The following is a 20172-nucleotide window of genomic DNA, read 5'->3' on the forward strand; positions in this document are numbered from 1 at the left end:
TATAAAGACAATTTATCAGGGTGATCCCGATTATACAAAAGGACACAAATCTATTTAGTAGTATTTATAACATAAATCTCATATTGTGGGTTACATACAAGAAAATGATTGCCACAGGTAAGTGTACCCAACACATTCCCAACACAGAACATATACAACAACGTATCTAATCACAATAACAATTGGTACAATTTCAGAATGTCTAATGGCTCATAACATCCAGCCCCTTACACTTTGAGAGGGGATTGGGGTCAGTGTTGAATTAAACATCAAAAACTAGGTGCCCGGTATGTGTGACAGATACTATATATTTATAAAAAGTGACACAACTGTGTTTCGGCCTATAGCTTGTTTAGATGGCTGTAGACAAAATAGCCTTCATCAGGACAATGAATTGTGGTCTGGGTTCTTCACGACCTTGCCTGTGGTGTCAATCATGCCATAGTAATGTAGCATGTCATATCAGTTGTTGCCACTAGCTGTGGCCGCGCCATTCCACCAATGGTGTGTGCGTGCCCGGACTATGATTGTCCTCCTAGAGGACCCCAATAATGGGTGGTATTCTGTCTGGAAGATAAGCTGGAGATTCAGTGCAACTGAAGGGTCCTCAGAGGAACCCTATCGCTTCATCCAATCGGCAAACCTTGGTGCATTCTAAAGTGGAACGTCTCCTGTGTACTCTCTGTTGTATGTCTCCCGTGTACTCTGCTTAGCCCTTAATGATACAAAAACCGGGCTCATGAAATCTGGCATGGTAGCTCAGTTGAGAAAGTTGAGTCCTGAGTTCTCAGAATTTCAAATAGTTGGATGTGCTATTGCTACACTTCCCAAAGCGAAGACTTTGGGTATAATCTTGGACCAAAAACTCAACATGATGGCGCACGTGAACAGCCCTGTTTCATCTTCTTCCTACTATCTTATACTGTTAACTCAGTTAAGACCATTTTTGAACCACAGTAACTGTGCCACCATTGCCAGGGCTATAATTGGCGCGAAACTGGACTCATAATAAGACAGTCAATTTTGCCTACATTTTGTGCACATTCCCTGAAGTTGCAGTTGAATCTAACAGACGGATGTATGTCTTAGGATATAATAACAATATTTATATTTTTGTGCACCCTATATTGTGAATCTTTCTCTTAATTATTCCTGACTACATCCTCAATGAGCTTTCCTTTTACTTAATAACAATTGTGTGATAAGAGTAAAAGGTACATTTCCTACCTTTACTTGGTTGACTACAGACCCGTAGCCAGTTGAAAATCCACAGCCCATCAGACAGACTCTATCCAGTGGGGCAGCATCATCAATTTTGACAATGGAGCTTTCATGCACAACTGTGTACTCTGTGAAAGTGCTAGTGCTTACAAAGTTGTGCACCATTTTCCCCTTGCAGCTAAATCTGGTAGTATTGTCTGCCATCAGTCCAGTACATTCAGCCACACTATTAAATAGAGGAACATGTTCTTAGATATTTGATAAATTATACAGACATTTATGTATGGCTACATTTCATGAACAACTACAAGGAAAATAGCACACAACTTACTCATTCCTAATACATTGATTGTTTCTTGGATGTTTGCAGTTCTTGCACTCTCCGCATTGTGGAAGGCATAGTGGGATCACTTTATCACCTGCAAAATAAACAGCACATTTGTTTATTTGTATTTCACTGAATCATTTCTGTTTGGTTAAGTAGCACAAGTACACAATAGGGCTGGCTCTCTTTTAGGATGGAGTTGAACCATCAATAACTCTTTGAAAGTGTGCTGAGGAGCACTCTATGCATTGCCTGAAGGGTATGAGGACCCTCTTGAGGTGGCCAATAGGAACCATTTAAAAGCCTACATTCAGGAGTTAACACATTGGGGCATTACCTAGTATTGTAGGACAGATGTTAATTGACCTTGTCAGTTAATTGGCTGCTACTATCATATGTTGTGTCTCATTACTTTTAAGATACCTTTGGCACATCACGGTATTGATGTGTGAAATACAACAGATAAAGATTTATCTGGCTCAGATATCTGGTAAACCACAGAAGCAGGCGTGTATTGTCAACATAACTGTAGACATTTAATCAAAAATGACATAACAATTCGGTACGGCCATGTAGTATAAATAAATTGTCATGGTGAGAAAATCAAGCTTTGAGGTACCTTACACGTGATTTGTGGGATTTTACCAGGCTAGATGAGATGTTAACCAAGTGGGACTTGTCTGACAAAATATATTTGATCAAGCTTATTGACGCTCCAGTTAGCCCTCTCTCATTGGTCTGGGCAGCAGAGTAGTATAGTCGATCTCATCAAAAGCAAGCACACAGTGTAACAAAACCTGTGCTCCTGCAATCTCGCCATCTATCTACTGTCCTAGGCCACCAAGCCTTGTTGCCACTACTAACACTACTAACTCTGCTCCTTCAATGGTCTAAAGCCTAACTTAGCTAAAATTCATTGGCCACAGATTCTGAAGCAGCTGTTGGACAGAATGGCAGCAGAGATAGACTGCCTTCCTTCACTGGGCCTTTCCCTTAGGGACACTGATTTATTTAGATGTATTATCTGCGAGAAAACATGATTTCCAACAAACATACAGCTCATTAAAAAAAACGGTCCTACTAAGAGAACAAAATAGGAGGATGGCAATCTCTTTAATAAGAGGTTGAATGGAGCTATAAAGGGGCCTTCCATGGCTGGAATGGAAAAATGCAGCACTTGTGCCCCCTATCTCCAGCCTCAACAATCACTTGATAATATTCCCTTATCAGTTACCCTGGCATAGACCCCTTATAAATTACCCTGGCATAGTCCTGGTCACTTGGGCCTCATTATGAGTTTGGTGGTATATGGTAAAAGTGGCGGTAACAGAATTACTGCTGAATTTACCATACCGCTGAATAAGGAGTCAGCGCTAATTCCACCAGCATAATTACCACCAGTATTTCTGTTGCATTTCAAATTGAAATACTGCCAAAATACCACTGAAAATGGATGGTATTTCCACCAAAAACACAGTGCAGTAACCACCACCTAGAAGGTGGAGGTAAATGCATACAGGTGATAGAAAACAATTTAAAGGTGAGCCCAAACCACCCTGAAAGACTTCAAAAGGCTTGTACCGGACCCTAACCCTTACACTTACCAACACCATGTTGCCCTAGCGTTTGCAAACTGGGAGATTGAGCTGCAAGGGCTGGAACAGCAGCACAGGGATCAGAGAGGAGGTGAAAGAGACATTATGCAAGGCCGAGGGCACATACCCTGGGTCAGGCTTCACCATGGACCTTAACCCACAACCATCTGATCACCCTGTACCCGCTGAACAGGGAGACCATTGATGAGCAGCTCATCCTGATCCATGATGACATAGAGAGCATGATAAACATTAGAACTGTCTTACCCCCGCCGCTGTACCTTGTATCAGTCCTACATTTCCTAGCAACTGGCACCTACCAGCACACCTTGGGCATGCTGCATGGGATGCCCCAGCCCACATTTTCACATGTGCTTTGGCAGGTGATGGAAGTAATCTAGAATATCTCCCTGCCCACCACATGTGAATGCTATGAAGTAAAGTTTATATGCAGTAGCCCACCTGCCCAATATAATTCCCACTCTGGACCGCACCCATGTGCTGATGGTGGCTCCCCGGCCATCCGAAGAGGTAAACCGCAACAGGAAGCATTATTACTCCATGAATATCCAGGTCACATGCAATGCTGACTATGTCATCTCACTCTGCTGTGCCCACTTCCCTGGTTCCACTTAAATGCCAGGGTGCTGCAGAACAGCACACTCCCTGCATAAATGGAGAGGAACAGAGGGCAATGGACATGGATATTGGGTGAGTACAAGCACCATCACACAAACTGATCCCCCAGCATCAGTGAAATGCCATGTGAAGGGGGGCGGTTCTTAGCCACTAATGAACAATGCGTGCTCTGTCAAAGCCCTGTACCTGCACAATTTGCCCTCCCACCCTGCACATAAAAGCCAGTAACCCACAGGACTCAGACATACTTTACAACGCAGTAGTAAGTCGCCAGTGTACATTTCCTCAACAGACAAGCAAAACACACATGCCCAGGACTACAGGAACCACAATGCAATGGAATAGATCCCTATCACTGACACGAGGCCTAGTAAGATTGTTTGTCTTATCCTCCCTTTGTGTCCCCTCCCTTGCCTTGTTGCGCCTTGGAACACTTGTGTATAAGTGCATAATAAATAACAAATTAATCAATCGATCAATCAATCTTTCATTCATTCCTGACACTGGAGTGTCATTAACAACAAAGGCAAGATGAACAATTCTGAGCAGCATGCTTCCCAGACCACAGCAAAAACCAAACATAACCTAAAATTCTCTGCACCACCAGCTCAGAGAGAAAGCACAAAACAAATGATGGAATTTGAAATTGCCTGTGCTGCTCACTCCACGAGATAACCCAGAACATATGGGTGCATTACATTAACAGGCACTGCTTGCGCTGCAATTCCTCCTGAGCAGGTCACACAGTGTGGATCCAACTCTAGCAAGGACACACACAGCAACCCAGGGAAATAAACACCATTCCTAGACATATTTTCCTCCACACTTACCAACAAATGAAGCTCCCACAGAACGTAAACCCAAGCAGCAGAGTCTAAATCCGCCAGGGAATAGACATGGGACACACAGATGGGGGCCAGCAATCCAAAGTGGCGGATGGAGTTTGTAAACGCTTGGTCTGACTTGCAAATGCCAAATCACATACAGGTGAACACTTTAAGAGCAGCCAATGGCTAGTGCTCACTCTTTTGCCCAGGTGCGGACCATCAAAGGGAGGCCAAACACCAGGGGAGGGACTATAGAGAAACAAAGGCACAGGCTCTCAGTCAGGCCAGGTGGGTGTTTGGACTAGGAGCTGTCGGGGAAACTTTGAAGGGGGTTGGAAAGAGAGAAGAGTTTGGAAAGAGTAGAGAGACTTGAAAGGGGGTGTTGGAATGAGAGGAGTAAGCTTGGAAAAGGTGGGAGAGAGAAGTGAGAACTTGGACGGGAGTGAAGAAAGAGAGGGGATTTTTTAACACTTTATTTGTATTTTAACAAATATGAGACTTATTAAATAAACTAGCACTTATTAAAGACAGCATTATGATTCGTGCAAGTGATTTTACGTGGATTAGACCAGGAGCCACATACTTTAACTGTTGCCTTTTAAGGAGCGTACGAAGGGTATGTCAGTCCTTGCAGAGGGAACACGGTGGCCCACCCCATCCTGTGACCTCATTCTTACATAAAATATAATAGCATTCATGACTTCCTTTTACCACAGTTATCTACCATCTCCTTAAATTGTCACTCCTGCTGCAATCCCCTCAGTTTATACCATGTTTCCTTTGGTCTGCTGGATGCTGGTTGCATCTGTTATGGACTGTTTCTGACAAGCGATATACAGGCCGATTCATGGAATAATTAGCGCGGCGCAAGTGGCCAAAAACGTGCGATTCGTAGTGGAATAGCGAAAATCGCAGTGCAAGTGCAAAAATCGCACGAAAAGCATCGCACATCGATTCATGGAAGGCCGTGCGCGAGAAAACCATCGGATGTGCGCTAAAAAAGTGCGCGGCGCATGTTGGCGCACAGGCCATCTAACGGCGTGCGCCAGGTCACAGCGAAAATCGCACAGGCCACAGCGAAAATCGCACAGGCCACAGCGAAAATCGCACATAGCGCGGTGCACACAACAAAAGTAGGCGGAACACGGGGCATAACACTCGGAATGGGGAACAACTTGCCAAAATGTGGGCGTCACGGGGGAAGTACAGGGTGCAAGTGCGCGGAACGCCCACACGCTCGCCTACAACACGTATTCATGGAATCGAATAGGGCAAAAAAGCGCACGGTCAAACCAGCGCACAGGTACAAACACGACCGCCACAAGAAAGCAGGCGGTAGCGTCTCTGCGCCTGTAATAAATGTGCGCCAAAAGGTGCGCCAACAAATAGCACCTATATACAGCTATGATGAATGTCCTATACTGTGGCCCTCCAGGACAAATGACGTGCAAAGGGGTACCCACAAACACGGACACCCGCTGACTGAAAAATAACGTGTGCGTGTATTCCGGGGTGCGCGGGAACTTTCACACGGGATTTGGCAGGGTACGTGGATTTCAGGGGTGCGCGGGAAGTTCCACACACGATTTGGCCGGGTACGTGCGTGGGAATTTCCACACGTGATTTGGCTGGGTACGTGGATCTCAGGGGTGCGCGGGAGTCTCACAAGCGATTTGGCAGGGTACGTGGATTTCAGGGGCGCGCGGGAAGTTCCACACGCAATTTGGCCAGGTACGTGCGCAGGAATTTCCACACGCGACTTGGCTGGGTACGTGGATCTCAGGTGTGCGCGGGAAGTCCCACACGCGATTTGGCAGGGTACGTGGATTTCAGGGCTGCGCGGGAAGTTCCACACGCGATTTGGCCGGGTACGTGCGGGGGAATTTCCACACGCGATTTGGCTGGGTACGTGGATCTCAGGGGTGCGCGGGAAGTCTCACACGCGATTTGGAAGGGTACGTGGATTTCAGGGGTGCGCGGGAAGTCCCACACGCGATTTGGCAGGTACGTGCGCGGGAATTTCCACACGCGATTTGGCTGGGTACGTGTATTTCAGGGGTACGAGGGAAATTCTACACGCGATTTGGCTGTGTGCTCCCAGGTATTCCCTGTACACCCTCCAAGGCCCCTGCAGGCAGCCGACACCACAGGGGACTACCCTGCACACCTGCTCATGTCACCCAGCACCCCCACCCCTCAGCAGTGTGGGGCACCCTCCACCAGGCCCCCACTCATGTCCCCTATCACCCCCACCCCCTAGCATCCAGGGGCACCCTCCACCAGGCCCCCACTCATCGCCCCCTGCACCCCCACCCCCCAGCATTGCAGGGCACCCTCCACCAGGCCCCCACTCATGTCCAACTCATGTCCCCCTGCACCCCCACCCCCCAGCATCCAGGGCACCCTCCACCAGGCCCCCACTCATGTCCAACTCATGTCCCCTATCACCCCCACCCCCCAGCATCCAGGGGCACCCTCCACCAGGCCCCCACTGATGTCCCCTATCACCCCCACCCCCCCCGCATCCAGGGGCACCCTCCACCAGGCCCCCACTCATGTCCAACTCATGTCCCCCTGCACCCCCACCCCCCAGCATACAGGAGCACCCTCCACCAGGCCCCCACTCATGTCCCCTATCACCCCCACCCCCCAGCATCCAGGGGCACCCTCCACCAGGCCCCAACTCATGTCCCCCTGCACCCCCACCCCCCAGCATCCAGGGGCACCCTCCACCAGGCCCCCACTCATGTCCCCCTGCACCCTCACCCCCCAGCAGTGCAGGGCACCCTCCACCAGGCCCCCACTCATGTCCAACTCATGTCTCCCACCACCCCACCCCTCAGCAGTGCAGAGGCACCCTCCACCAGGCCCCCACTCATGTCCAACTCATTTCTCCCACCACCCCCACCTCCCAGCATCCAGGGGCACCCTCCACCAGGCCCCCACTCATGTCCCCTATCACCCCCACCCCCCAGCATCCAGGGGCACCCTCCACCAGGCCCCCACTCATGTCCAACTCATGTCCCCCTGCACCCCCACCCCCCAGCATCCAGGAGCACCCTCCACCAGGCCCCCACCCATGTCCCCTATCACCCCCAACCCCCAGCATCCAGGGGCACCCTCCACCAGGCCCCCACTCATGTCCCCCTGCACCCCCACCCCCCAGCATCCAGGGGCACCCTCCACCAGGCCCCCACTCATGTCCCCCTGCACCCCCAACCCCCAGCAGGGCAGGGCACCCTCCACCAGGCCCCCACTCATGTCCAGCTCATGTCTCCCACCACCCCCACCCCTCAGCAGTGCAGGGGCACCCTCCACCAGGCCCCCACTCATGTCTCCCACCACCCCACCCCCCAGCAGTACAGGGGCACCCTCCACCAGGCCCCCACTCATGTCTCCCACCACCCCCACCCCCCAGCATCCAGAGGCACCCTCCACCAGGCCCCCACTCATGTACCCCTGCACCCCCACCCCCTGCATCCAGGGGCACCCTCCACCAGGCCCCCACTCATGTCCCCCTGCACCCCCACACCCCAGCATCCAGGGGCACCCTCCACCAGGCCCCCACTCATGTCCCCTTGCACCCCCAACCCCCAGCAGTGCAGGGCACCCTCCACCAGGCCCCCACTCATGTCCCCTATCACCCTCACCCCCCAGCATCCAGGGGCACCCTCCACCAGGCCCCCACTCATGGCCCCCAGCACCCCCACCCCACAGCATCCAGGGGCACCCTCCACCAGGCCCCCACTCATGTCTCCCACCACGCCCACCCCCCAGCAGTGCAGGGGCACCCTCCACTAGGCCCCCACTCATGTCCAACTCATGTCTCCCACCACCCCCAGCCCCCAGCATCCAGGGGCACCCTCCACCAGGCCCCCACTCATGTCCCCTATCACCCCCACCCCCCAGCATCCAGGGGCACCCTCCACCAGGCCCCCACTCATGTCCCCCTGCACCCCGACCCCCCAGCATCCAGGGGCACCCTCCACCAGACCCCCACTCATGTCCCCTATCACCCTCACCCCCCAGCATCCAGGGGCACCCTCCACCAGGCCCCCACTCATGGCCCCCTGCACCCCCACCCCCCAGCATCCAGGGGCACCCTCCACCAGGCCGCCACTCATGTCTCCCACCACGCCCACCCCCCAGCATCCAGGGGCACCCTCCACCAGGCCCCCACTCATGTCCAACTCATGTCCCCCTGCGCCCCCACCCCCCAGCATCCAGGAGCACCCTCCACCAGGCCCCCACTCATGTCCCCTATCACCCCCAACCCCCAGCATCCAGGGGCACCCTCCACCAGGCCCCCACTCATGTCCCCCTGCACCTCCACCCCCCAGCATCCAGGGGCACCCTCCACCAGGCCCCCACTCATGTCCCCCTGCACCCCCACCCCCCAGCAGTGCAGGGCACCCTCTACATAGCCCCCACTCATGTCCAACTCATGTCTCCCACCACCCCCACCCCTCAGCAGTGCAGGGGCACCCTCCACCAGGCCCCCACTCATGTCTCCCACCACCCCCACCCCCCAGCAGTGCAGGGGCACCCTCCACCAGGCCCCCACTCAGGTCTCCCACCACCCCCACCCCCCAGCATCCAGGGGCACCCTCCACCAGGCCCCCACTCATGTCCCCCTGCACCCCCACCCCCCAGTATCCAGGGGCACCCTCCACCAGGCCCCCACTCATGTCCCCCTGCACCCCCACCCCCCAGCATCCAGGGGCACCCTCCACCAGGCCCCCACTCATGTCCCCCTGCACCCCCAACCCCCAGCAGTGCAGGGCACCCTCCACCAGGCCCCCACTCATGTCCCCTATCACCCTCACCCCCAGCATCCAGGGGCACCCTCCACCAGGCCCCCACTCATGGCCCCCTGCACCCCCACCCCCCAGCATCCAGGGGCACCCTCCACCAGGCCCCCACTCATGTCTCCCACCACGCCCACCCCCCAGCAGTGCAGGGGCACCCTCCACTAGGCCCCCACTCATGTCCAACTCATGTCTCCCACCACCCCCACCCCCAGCATCCAGGGGCACCCTCCACCAGGCCCCCACTCATGTCCCCTATCACCCCCACCCCCCAGCATCCAGGGGCACCCTCCACCAGGCCCCCACTCATGTCCCCCTGCATCCCCACCCCCCAGCATCCAGGGGCACCCTCCACCAGACCCCCACTCATGTCCCCCTGCACCCCCACCCCCCAGCAGTGCAGGGCACCCTCCACCAGGCCCCCACTCATGTCCAACTCATGTCTCCCACAACCCACACCCCCCAGCATCCAGGGGCACCCTCCACCAGGCCCCCACTCATGGCCCCTATCACCCCCACCCCCCAGCAGTGCAGGGGAAGCACCACCAGGCCCCCACTCATTTCTCCCACCACCCCCACCCCCCAGCAGTGCAGGGGCACCCTCCACCAGGCCCCCACTCATGTCCCCCTGCACCCCCACCCTCCAGCATCCAGGGGCACCCTCCACCAGGCCCCCACTCATGTCTCCCACCACCCCCACACCCCAGCAGTGCAGGGCACCCTCCACCAGGCCCCCACTCATGTCCCCCTGCACCCCCACCCCCCAGCAGTGCAGGGGCACCATCCACCAGGCCCCCACTCATGTCCAACTCATGTCCCCCACCACCCCCACCCCCCAGCATCCAGGGGCACCCTCCTCCAGGCCCCCACTCATGTCCCCTATCACCCCCACCCCCCAGCATCCAGGGGCACCCTCCACCAGGCCCCCACTCATGTCCCCCTGCACCCCCACCCCCCAGCATCCAGGGGCACCCTCCACCAGGCCCCCACTCATGTCCCCCTGCACCCCCACCCCCCAGCAGTGCAGGGCACCCTCCCCCAGGCCCCCACTCATGTCCAACTCATGTCTCCCACCACCCCCACCCCACAGCAGTGCAGGGGCACCCTCCACCAGGCCCCCACTCATGTCCAACTCATGTCTCCCACCACCCCCACCCCCCAGCATCCAGGGGCACCCTCCACCAGGCCCCCACTCATGGCCCCTATCACCCCACCCCCAGCAGTGCAGGGGCAGCACCACCAGGCCCCCACTCATGTCTCCCACCACCCCACCCCCCAGCAGTGCAGGGGCACCCTCCACCAGGCCCCACTCATGTCCCCCTGCACCCCCACCCCCGGCATCCAGGGGCACCCTCCACCAGGCCCCCACTCATGACTCCCACCACCCCCACCCCCCAGCAGTGCAGGGCACCCTCCACCAGGCCCCCACTCATGTCCCCCTGCACCCCCACCCCCCAGCATCCAGGGGCACCCTCCACCAGGCCCCCACTCATGCCCCCTATCACCCCCACCCTCCAGAATCCAGGGGCACCCTCCACCAGGCCCCCACTCATGTCCAACTCATGTCCCCCTGCACCCCCACCCCCCAGCATCCAGGAGCACCCTCCACCAGGCCCCCACTCATGTCCCCTATCACCCCCACCCCCCAGCATCCAGGGGCATCCTCCACCAGGCCCGCACTCATGTCCCCCTGCACCCCCACCCCCCAGCATCCAGGGGCACCCTCCACCAGGCCCCCACTCATGTCCCCCTGCACCCCCACCCCCCAGCAGTGCAGGGCACCCTCCACCAGGCCCCCACTCATGTCCCCTATCACCCTCACCCCCCAGCATCCAGGGGCACCCTCCACCAGGCCCCCACTCATGTCTCCCACCACCCCCACCCCCCAGCAGTGCAGGGCACCCTCCACCAGGCCCCCACTCATGTCCAACTCATGTCTCCCACCACCCCCCAGCAGTGCAGGGCACCCTCCACCAGGCCCCCACTCATGTCCCCCTATCACCCCCACCCCCCAGCAGTGCAGGGGCAGCACCACCAGGCCCCCACTCATGTCCCCCTGCACCCAGGTCCTCACAATCCCCAATCATGTGCGTTATGGTCAGCCTCCACAGCCAAAAGGCCCTACCAAGTAACCCATTCACCCACATGGAAATCGAAATTACATGTTACACCCCCAATGTTCATAAAGCAAATGAACCCATGTCCGTCACACACAATGGTTGCAATTGAATGGGAAAACACCCAACATGACATGCATGAAACCAATGAGATGATACCAGACAGTGAAGTATGAAAACAAAATTGTATTAAAAAAAATTGAATGCAAATGAAATGAAACAAACTACAATGGCAATGAAAAAAAGATAAGCTGCATGTCCGTCCAAAAAAATCAAAACTACAAATCCAAATCCAAAAAAATGTTGTCCAAAGTCACATTAAAAATAAAATCAATCCGAGAGAGAAAAATAAATGCAAAGACCATTGCTCCATGGTGAATAAATAAAAAAAAATTAAATAAAACAATCCAATGAAGAACTATGTACAAAACATCCAAGGGTCCATGAGCCCAACTGAACAAAGGAAACCTACAAAAAACCCTAACTAAAATGCAACTATATACAAAAAGTGGAGCAGTGTCCGTCGACTCCAAATCATAAGAAGAAACAAAGGAAACCTAAAACTAAAGAACGATATACAAAGGCGGTGGGCAAGTCCAGCGGCTCACTCCGTGGTGTTCCGGGCCAGGGCATCATCAAACTCCTCGTCTATGTCCCGGAGGCGGTCCTGTTCCATGGCCCCGAGGGTCCGCAGGGACGACGCCATCTGCTCCTCCAACCCCCTGCGGATTGCCTCGAGGCACTCGGCCCGCCTCAGGGCCCTCCGCATGGAGTTCTCCGCCCTGACCATCGTGAGCCGCGCCTCTTCCACCCGCCGCCGCTCCGCACCTATCTGCTGGCCCAACCGCAGCCACACGGAAGACACTTCCTGTCCTGGGTCCTCCTGCCCTCCGGCCGATGCCTGCCCCTCCGATGTTGATGGCCCCGAGCCATGATGCCTACCACGTTGACTCTGCTGCTGCCTCCGACGCAACTGCCTCAACCAGCACGACGGCATCCAGGCTGATGGAATCCACCGACGCCGTCGTGCACGTGCCCTGCCTGATGATGCCGGCACATCCTCCATCTGCTGGGGTACAGTTGCTGTGGTGTCCACCCCTGCTGGACCTCCGACTCCCGACTGTGGCAGGGATGGGATCCCCACCGAGCTGGCTGCATTGGTCAGGGCAGGTCCACAGGGGGCCCTGGTGGCATCTGGGCCGGAAGACGGCAAGGAGAACGACCGGCGTATAGCCTCCCCAGAGGAGGAGAGGGAGAGGGCCGCCAGTTTGGCCGACACATGCAGGAAACCCCCGAACATGGAAGATCCCAATTGGGCCACATCGGCACGGTGCTCCTCCCGGGAAGCACGCACGTCATCACGAATTGCACCCGCGCGCATCGCGACCCCAATCAGGACCTTCTCCATACGGCCACGGGTCACCTCATCCACAGGTGGAGGGGAGACAGGTGACATGGACATCCCCTCTACCTGCGGACGGGCCTGGGACGGGGCATCCCTGCTGGTGCATGGTGGTGCACTCACAGGGTCAGGGACAGCGACATGCACAGGCCCCTCCACGGTGACCTGTGCTGCCTCCTGCCCGTGCCCCTGGACTGCACCACTTGCACCAGCAGGGATGCCCCCACCAGGCCCCATGTGTGCCTCAGTGGCAGCGTCCTCCTCCTCTGTGGAAACGACCAACCTGGATGGCTCCTCACCGTCTTCCGCCGTAGCAGGCCCCTGTGGGGGCTCACCCACCCCTTCCGCTGCAGCCGTGGGGGCATCCCCGCCGCCTTGCTCCACAGCTCTGTCTCTTCTTCACTAGCCGCTGCGTAGAGGGAGACATAGAACACAAGCATCAGGGTTCTGTACAATGGTCCCCTAGACAGGAAGCAATAGCAGATGAGTACCACTGTCAAAGTACACTTCCATCATGTCCCTCCACAACACATGGGTCAGTCCAGGCAAAACACACACAGTAACAGGCATGGTGCATGCCATGGACATTTCCATACATGTCCAATGGACTCTTGAAACATACAATGATATGGAACTCACATGCATCCTGGGTCATGCCTATCACATGCACACACTTCACCTCAGTCACATCCATCTGGCCTCATACACCCCAAACACAGCGGATACAAGGATAACTAGGCTGCATCAGTGAATCTGTGCATTGTCACACACATGTGTCATGCATCCATGGCATTCACAAGTCACAGACACGCAGGTCAGGCACACAGACATGGCTACCATATATGTACCTGGCATCAGCACCCATCCCTCACCCCCACCCATGTCCAGGAACAGAGACTGGCATGCTCTCATGTGTAAAATCTGCATAGGGCTCCCCATGTCGCATTTAAACACATGCAACAACCATGTGGTTCACACATCACTGGTCGCACATGCATTACCATGATGTCCCTGCACACATACATGCATACATGGCCTATGTCACACATACAGGCAAGTATCAGACAACCAGCACACCGCAACATGCCCTGTCTCACACAGCAATGCTTGGTCACTTACCGCTCAACTCCAGACGGGTCTCCCTCTCAAGGATCTGGGCGTGGAGCGCTGGGCGTACTCATTCCAGGACCCTCATCTGGATGGAACTCATGCGGCCCCGGCCCCCCTCCATGAGGCGCCGGGCCTTCACGAGGGTCCTGGGCCTCAAGTCCTCCCAGCGCTTCTTGATCTTCTGGACGTCGCGGGTTGCCACCCCCTCCGCGTTGATGGCAACCACACAGTCGGCCCAGATCCTCTCCCGTCCGTCCTTGCTGGCGCGGGACGATCCAAAGAGGGCATCATACTGCCCCAGGACATGCTCCACCAGGACACCAACTTCGGTGGCAGTGAAGCTGGTGCCCCTCTGCCCCTTTGGCCTGGGGTTGCCACTGGTGCCAGATGTCGAAGTGCCCGACATGGCAACCCCAGAGGCAGGAGTGGGTGGGCAACTGGGTCCTGGGGATGGGCTGTGGAGCGATGTTATCCCAGTCGGGAGTCTTTTGTTCCAGCAGGGGTGGACACAGCAACTGGACCCCTGCAGATGGCTGATGTGCAGGCACCAAATGGCAGGGCACGGTGGCAGCAGGCAGGCAGGCAGCAGCAGATGGCACGTGGGAGGCTGCTCGGGGCACTGGGGGGCAGTAATTCGGCCTTCTGGGCAGGAGCATGGTCTTCCGTGTGTTTTCGCGTGGCCAGCTTGATACGGAGTGATTTGGCACGTGAAAATCCTGCACGTCAGTGTGAAATTCGAGGAAAGGCCCTTAGCGCGTAAGCGCGTCAGCACGCATACGCGATTCTATTGGACCAAAGGCCCTCAGCGCGTAAGCGTGTCTGTGACGTGACCCGCACGGGTGTTTCCCTCATAGCACGTGATGACGAAGCACACGTGGAAAGACTGCACGTCAGAGTGTCATCACGTGTAATTGGACAAAAGTCCACGTACACGCGATTGGCCTATGTATGTGTATTTCAGGGGTGCGCGGGCACTTACACACGCAAGTACATCAGCGCACGTGTATTCCGGGGTGCACAGAAATTTCCACACGCTATTGGCCTGGGTACTGGATTTCAGGGTTGCGCGGGAAGTTTCACACGCTCGCCTACAACACGCGCAAAGAAACACGTACGCCAGTTGGAAGCAGGCATCCGTCGACCCGCGATGCATAAATTTGCGCGCAAAAAACTAACAAGCTCAGACGCCAGGATGAATATACCGTTCCTAGCAGCAGTGGCCGTGGGCTACCAAAGGAGGAGGAGGAGGATAGTCAGGGCCAGAATTTTCACAGCCAGAACCAGCCTTTTCGGGATGCCTGATGACCAGGTGTATGGGAGGTACAGGTTTCCACCACACATAATACTGGACCTGGTGAGTGAGTGGGAGGATGACCTCACATCGCCCACCCTGTGCTCCCAAGCACTCAGCCCCCTGGAGAAGGTCCTCAATGTACTGCACTTCTTAGCCACTGGATCATTTCAGCGGACAAGTGCCATAGTGGGTGGGGTGTCACAGGCCACGCAGTCACGCTGCCTACACCAGGTCTTGAACATCATCACTACACGCCCATCAGTCCGCAATCACAAATATATACCTGCCCAGAACACCTGCAGAAAGGCATGCTGCCGCCCTGGATTTTTACGGTGTGGCACGATTCCCCAAAGTGCTAGGTGCCATTGACTGCACCCATGTGGCTCTACGTCCCCCCAGGGCATCTCAGCACATCTATAGGAACCGCAAGCACTGGTATTCCATCAACGTGCAGGTTGTATGTAATGCCAAGGGAATCATCACCTCAGTATATGCCAACTATCCCGGGTCCACCCACGACAGCTTCATTTACCGAATGTCCACCCTAAGCCGGGACCTAGAAGCTGGGCGACATGGCGATACATGGCTGCTTGGTGAGTATGAATGCCACTGCACATGCATGCATGTCAGATACTGAGCAAGGTCACAACCCCACCAATGATACCCATCACCACCTCCACAGGGGACAGTGCCTACCCTCTCAGCCCCCACATGATGACGCCAATTCGGAACCCCACCACGCCACCCGAGGTAAGATATAACACAGCACACATTGCAACCCGGGGCATAGTGGAGCGCACATTCGGAGTGCTTAAGTCACGCTTTCGCTCCCTTGCCGTTCTGGCGGGCAGCTGTTATACGCTCCCCCAGTAGTGTGCAGGATCATAGCGGCAGCATGTGTCCTGCACAACGTTGCAACACGCCGGGGCCTGGCCGTGGACATGGTGGTGCTCCCACATCCCCAACCACATGCACGCCCGCTGCGCATGGGAGGGGAAAGGGCACGGGGGGAGGCAGCCCGTACACAGCTAGTGGCTAATTACTTCACATAGAAATCACGCCCCTGTGGAGTGCACACTGCCCTGGCACATACCATCTGACAATCAATGATGACTCATCCTGACACTGATCCTGAATGTCTGGAGAATCAACCATCAAAACCATATCAGCCTGAGATTGTTCACCTGGAAGTGTTACAATGTGTGCATCCCTAACTACACAGACACCACCAATGCAGTTTCATGAAAAAACACATTCATGCAGCTAAAATGAATACCCACTTGCAAAATGCAACATGAGTACAGTGCCATGTCACCCAACCCATCCCCAGCACCGCCACACGACACGCCATGCCATGTCATGCTATGTGCAGGTAAACAAAGTAATCCCCACAACATGACACAAGTGTCACAAAGTACAGTGTCCCTAATTGAAACTCGGGACACCTGAAATGCTCACAGTAATGCAGGACCAACAACACACTTGAGCAGGTATTTATCAATAACACTTATCAGTTACTGACCCTCAAAACTACCATTAACAAAACATTACGAATGTAAGGAATCAGTAGTCTCACCACCTGGAAATGCCTGCACTCCCACCACTTCCAACTGTACAGTGTTGCCGCCATGTAGAGTTGTAGGTGCACTGCTGCCAACATGGACCCCATCTCCAAAGTAGAGGGCCTTGTGTAGACATGAGGAAAGGACCTGCAAATTAGGAGGTAGACATGGATGATGTGTTACACATCAATGCAACATGCAGTGTACAACACAACAGCAATATGCACTAGGAACGTATGCACAGTATTGACTAGACTACCCACACATGTAGTGGGAGTCCAATGTCACCATGTACGTCAATGTCACTTGGGCACACCCTTTGCAAGCCCAATGAAATGGGAAGCAGGAGGGGTGTGTGTGACAAAAACCCAAGCATCTGAACCAAATACATGACAAGCCTGCATGTGCCCAGGCACAATGCAGCGTATGCCCACGGGAGCCACACAAGGCAACACACTGTCCCAAAAACAAAAAAAACAAAAAAAATAATCAAAAATAATCAAAAATGGCCATTAATGGGCCGGGGGGGGGTTGGGGAGGCCACCCAGGAGGTCTGAGGACAGGGTGCACACCAAAACCCACCTGTGTGGATCTTGCGAAAAAAAAACACCTCCATGGGCTCATGGCCCACACGGCTACCCTATTGTGGGAGTATCACTGCTGTCGCTATTATCACCCTGTGCAGCTGCATCCGGAGGTGGTGGCACTATGGGAGGCAGCCCACGCAAGGCCCTAGTCTGTTCCTCCATGGCTGCAAGCATGCGGGTGTGGTAGGTCTCATTCTGGAGGATGAGTGTGCGGAGGTCCCCATGCAACAACTCACGGGATGCCCGGACCTTCGCCCTAGTTGCCTGCATCTCAGCTGAGAGCGTACGGGTGAGACGCTCCAGCTGCTGTTCCGTCCTTCGGTTTGTTGAAGCCTCAAGCTCAACAAGAGTCGTCCTGAGGTGAAGGAGTTCCAGCCTCAGGGCTTCCCTGTGGCCCTGGGACTCTATGGAGATGGCTTCCTGCAGAGTCGCCAGTGCCGCCCGCCTGTCCCTGTTGGACGCCAACATGTCCTCCCTGTGTGACTGGCAGATGGAGTCGGTTGCCTGCTGTAGTCGCTCCATCAGCCTTTCGGGGGGGACAATGGAAGTGGCCACCCTATCCATGGCCTGAGCCATCATCTCTGATGATGCTGCCTGTTGGGTTGCCATACCGTAAATGGATTGCTCCCATGCAGTATTGCCAGGTGGCGTATGGCCACCACGTCTGCGGGCACCACACCTGTCTGGGGCAAGGCGAACTGCGCCTTGCTGTGCCAGCACTGCCTGAGGCTGCAGGACTGCATTCCCCCTCTGATCTGCTGGCCCAGGAACAGGATCAGATGTCGCGGAGTGTGACCCTGCATCCGTAACCACCAAAGGCGTACCTGCCAACACTGACATCCCCATTGAGGGTTCTGACCCTGGTGCAGGTGGGTGGGACAGAACAGAATCCCTCCCAGGAACACTCACCTGCGATGGCACGTAGGTCTCATCATCCGAATCAACACCTGAGTACAGCTCGGGGGAGGTGCAGCCAGAGACACCCCTTGAGAGCACGACCTGCAGCAGTTGTGGGTTCTCACCCACCACCACACCACGTCCCTCACTGGTGGTCGGTCGGCCCTCAGACCCCTCCTGGGTCTGCACCATCTCCACAACCCCAGCAGTATCAGGTGCGTCTTCCCCTGCAAAGATATAAAAGCAAACAAATGGAAACAGGCATTAGCACCATGGCACACAATGAGGGCTGAGAAGCAACAGAACCAGTACTTGATTGATACATGTCCCACATGACTAAAACCCTCCCATGCATGCACCCTCACTGCGTATGAAGGGTAGGCAAATGGCACACACTGATGACACCAAGATGGAAGATTAACACATTTTCTGCATGCTGCCTGGCAGTGGCATCACACATTGGCCTGTGATTGCCAGGTTAAATACACATGCCATCACACAGATGGCATGTACCATTGCTATTGAGTGAAGATGGAGAGGAGGGCAGCACTTATTCATTCAGTCCAGTTCCCTCATGTAATAGCTTTTCTAATTCAAACCGGTCTGATTTTTCACCTTGAGCTGCCAGTCCAAAATGGTCCGATTGCACAGGGACATGTCTAAACAAATGATATCCAGGTAACAAAGTCACTCCACTTTACCATAGCCATGTCAGACATGTGACTAGAGGACTGAGAAATGCCTAGTAAAAGTGGTGGAATGCAAACAATCTGCCTGAATGAACAGAGAAAAATAAGCAACAATGTTGTGGCAAGGTGACACTTCAAGGGCAACTGGCGTGCTGTTGGGCTAGATGTCTCCTGTTGGCAGAAGGGATACTGCTATGGCCAAATGCTGCTGCGCAGAATGTATTGCATGAAGCACATGGGTGACCCAAACGACTCAGGCGCACACACCTCACATGGCACACAAACAGAAGCCCTCACACACACACCATGCACATGGATGACACACACATACATGTGCACTCACCGGACAATGCCTCATAATCAGGCAGATCTCCCACGCCTTGGATCTGTTCCTCCGTGATGTAGGTCCCAGCGACTGACTCATGTGGAGTGAGTTCCATGTCTTCTACTGGAGACCCACCTCCAGTCACTAGAGTTGCGGCATGACTTGAGGCCAGCTTATTCTTTGCCCTGCGCTTTAGGTCATTCCAGCGCTTATAGCAATCATTGGCTGTGCGCCTCACGATTCCAAGGGCACTTACGATGTCTGCAACGGTCTGCCAGTGTGCCTGGCGTTGTGCAGGTGTGGTCTTGGATCCTGCAACAATGACCATTTCGTTATCATGTGCGGACACATACTCGACAAGTGCATTCAGTTCGGCATCCGTGAAGCTGGGCTTCCTCGACGGGCCGGACTGTGTAGCCGTGTCTGGGGCATCAGCCTGTGCCGGACGAGCACTCTTCCTCTTCCGCTTGGAAGGTGGTGGTGATCCTGAGTGTCCTACGCCGCTCTGGACACTAGGGGCAGGAGCCCTGGTGGACTCTGTATCAGGAGTGTGGGATTGCACACTCAGCATGGGAGTTGGTGCAGGCATTGGCTCAAGTGTAATGGTGTCAGGGTGAATGTCAGCAGGATGGACTAGGATCGACACTGTCCTGGCTGGGTGTGTGAGAGCTGGGGTGGATGGAGCCGCAGCTGCCCCTGCAGCCTCTCCACCCTGCCTACTTGGGGCAGCAGATGACCTTGCTGCCCCTGATCCACGTGGCCTGATGACATCAA

At 55.1% G+C, this 20172-nt stretch overlaps 1 protein-coding gene across 1 annotated transcript in view; it reads right to left on the reverse strand.

The window, feature by feature from the left end:
* Window positions 1-20172, reverse strand: part of LOC138515905 (alcohol dehydrogenase 1-like) — a 300767-nt gene that overhangs the window by 209190 nt on the left and 71405 nt on the right. The window contains exons 4-5 of the mRNA XM_069630667.1: window positions 1553-1640; window positions 1228-1447 (exon numbers count right to left, since the gene is read on the reverse strand). Of these exons, the coding sequence (XP_069486768.1) occupies window positions 1228-1447; window positions 1553-1640 (308 nt within the window). The remainder of the gene's footprint in view (window positions 1-1227; window positions 1448-1552; window positions 1641-20172) is intronic.

Source organism: Ambystoma mexicanum, chromosome 6q (genome assembly GCF_040938575.1).
Source record: "Ambystoma mexicanum isolate Mex_15411 chromosome 6q, UKY_AmexF1_1, whole genome shotgun sequence".
In the NCBI taxonomy this organism is placed as follows: Eukaryota; Metazoa; Chordata; class Amphibia; order Caudata; family Ambystomatidae; genus Ambystoma; species Ambystoma mexicanum.